This window comes from Salvelinus sp. IW2-2015, linkage group LG35, assembly GCF_002910315.2.
Source record: "Salvelinus sp. IW2-2015 linkage group LG35, ASM291031v2, whole genome shotgun sequence".
NCBI classification, from domain to species: Eukaryota; Metazoa; Chordata; class Actinopteri; order Salmoniformes; family Salmonidae; genus Salvelinus; species Salvelinus sp. IW2-2015.
In genome coordinates, this window is record NC_036874.1 from 2,552,144 (window position 1) to 2,554,643 (window position 2,500).

The following is a 2,500-nucleotide window of genomic DNA, read 5'->3' on the forward strand; positions in this document are numbered from 1 at the left end:
GTATTTCTGGGCTGTAGCCGTGAGGAGGGGTGGCCGGGGGAGGGTTGTCTCACAGGCAGCTCTGGAAAAAGGCAAGGGCAGAGCAGAGCCCATTCCCTGGATGGACGGACAAACAGACAGCTGAATCAATGGACCAGGCCGTTCACTTCCTCAGCCAGACACACAAAAAGCATTTTTACGCTAGATCGAGTCGCATCACTCCCTGTCARCACCRCTCACTCTGCCCCAAGCCACCTCTCCCCKTRTCTACCTCCCCCTCKCCTACTCTAGCCRTCCRTCTCTCTAAAAGCACCKGTTTTCTTTCTTTCTTTCAGTGAACTGTATRTCAGTATCTCRCACCCTTCTTTKTTTTACTCCCACTTTCTCTCTCCCTWTCTRTTTCTCTCCCCTCCTGRCCCCCTCCTTTTCTCCACTGCWGGCTCTAGTCTCCTTAAATGTGTCYTTTAGCYTAMWTTAGCGTGGTCAGAGAGCATGACAAATGTGACTCTTTCCCGACTGCGGCTGGTTCACGCTCTGGCGCATCCCCCCATTGTGTTTCGGCATTGTTGTGGGTGATTTCTCCTCGGCAGAAATTCTACTGTATCAAACGCTCATGGCCTGGTCTGAGCTTTGCATGCTCAGTTATGCTGTAAGTGACGAGGTCAGTTAGAGTGCGAGGGGGGGGAGTAGGGGAGAGAGGAGGGGGGTTCAGGTATGAGTGAAAAAGGGGAGGGGACTGCAGAGAGGGAGGTAGGGAGAGAAAGTCCTGAGGAGAAAGAAAGAGAAATGGAAAAGAAAATGCAGAAATAGCAAGAGAAAACAGAGGAAAAGGAAGGAGTCTGCTTCTGTATTCTGCCTGAGAGAAAGTTGCCGGGCATTTTGAGTAGTGCTGTAACCTGCCATACACGCAACTGCCTTAGCTGGGCTCTGTGTACGCCTGCCATAGCACCTGCTTAGCTGGGCTCTGCTGTCACCACCTGCCATAGCCTGGTAGCTGGCGTCTGCTGTAACCCCTGCATAGCTGCTTAGCTGGGCTCTGCTGCTGTACCCTGCCATAGCCTTGCCTTAGACAGGCTCTGCCCTGTACCCCTGCACTAGCCTGCTTATCTTGGCTCTGCTGTACCCGCCATAGCTGCTTAGGCTGGGCTCTGCTGGACCTGCCATAAGCCTGCTTAGCTGGGTCGCTGTAGCCACTGCCACTAGGCTGCTAGCTGGGCCTCCTGCTGTACCCTGGCCATAGCCTGCTTAGCTGGCTCTGCTGTACCCTGCATACGCCGCTAGGCTGGCTCTGCTGTCCCTGCAGTAGCCTTGCTTGGATGGCTGCTGCTGTACGCCCTGCCATAGCCTGCTTAGCGGCTCTGCTGTACCGCCTGCATGCCCTGCTTAGCTGGGCTCTGCTTGTAGCCTGCCAAGTAGCTGCTTAGCTGGGGCTCTGCTGTACGCTGCCATAAGCCTGATTAGGAGAGTTCTGCTGTACCATGCGCATAGCCGCGTATATGCGGGCCTGCTGACTCTGCCTGTGTCTGTGTTGGTGTTGTGTGGGTGTTAGTGGATCCTGATGAGGTTGGGCATGGCCCTGCTCTCTCTAACCTGCCCTGGCRCYACCTGTTYTCTGATTGTGCTGTAYTCTTTCTGTACCTTGGAGTATATGGCCGTGTCCATGACCTCTCCGTCTCTGTACCAGGTGATCTCGGCGGCAGGCTTGGCCCCCGAGGCGCGGCAGGTGAGGTTGTAGGGTGTGTGGGCCTTCACACGTATGATAGGACCCCCCTCRACCACCGGGTCTGTGGGGGGAACTACAGGGAGAGGAGGAGGAAACACAACGCATTCATGTTAGAGGAGAGAAACAACCCACCAAACTGAAAGCTCCTTTTACAGTACACAGCTTCTGAATGAGAGGAACATCTAGTGAGATTKATGTGATGTGTTAACGCTGCATCAATTCATCCACTGCACACAGAGAAAASAATATCCTTTCATCATCGTGTTGGTTCGCGAGGTGTGTTTCTACTTTGTAGACTGGAATGGAAACCGACAACATTTGGCTGTGAGAAGAAAAAAACAGAAGAGCTATTTAATTTTCCTTCTTAACATTGAGACTGGCATTAATACTCTCTTTTACTCCCACTGTTGCCCAGTGATGTTTCATCTGAATTGCTTATTTGTTCATTTATTTGCATGGTTTCGCACAAGCAGAGCGTGCCACCTCTGATGAAGGCGTCTATCTCCCCAGSCAATAACGGCAGGCGTAAACAGCAGCGGGCCTGCGCCCCGGTCTATCTCTCTCTCTTGCTCCCTCCGCTGAACCAATTTCTGTGTGTGTATCTGAATTGTCAGAGGTCCTTCCGCCACCGCGTCCCGGACACTAATGGAATCCGAGTGCTAGGTGATTTTAATTTCCATGCCGATTCCCTTGGCTGCTCTCCCGCCGTTGACTCCTTTGAATGCGCCGGATTGCTTTGGTCTCATCTGGCTGCATTGATCCCCTCCCCCCCCCCCCCCCCCCCACACCACAACACCA

General features: G+C 53.3%; 1 protein-coding gene across 1 annotated transcript in view; it reads right to left on the bottom strand.

The window, feature by feature from the left end:
• The window catches only part of kirrel3l (kirre like nephrin family adhesion molecule 3, like), a 49,851-nt gene that overhangs the window by 10,481 nt on the left and 36,870 nt on the right, over positions 1-2,500 (bottom strand). The window contains 1 exon segment of the mRNA XM_070437309.1: positions 1,528-1,775. Within this exon segment, the coding sequence (XP_070293410.1) occupies positions 1,528-1,775 (248 nt within the window).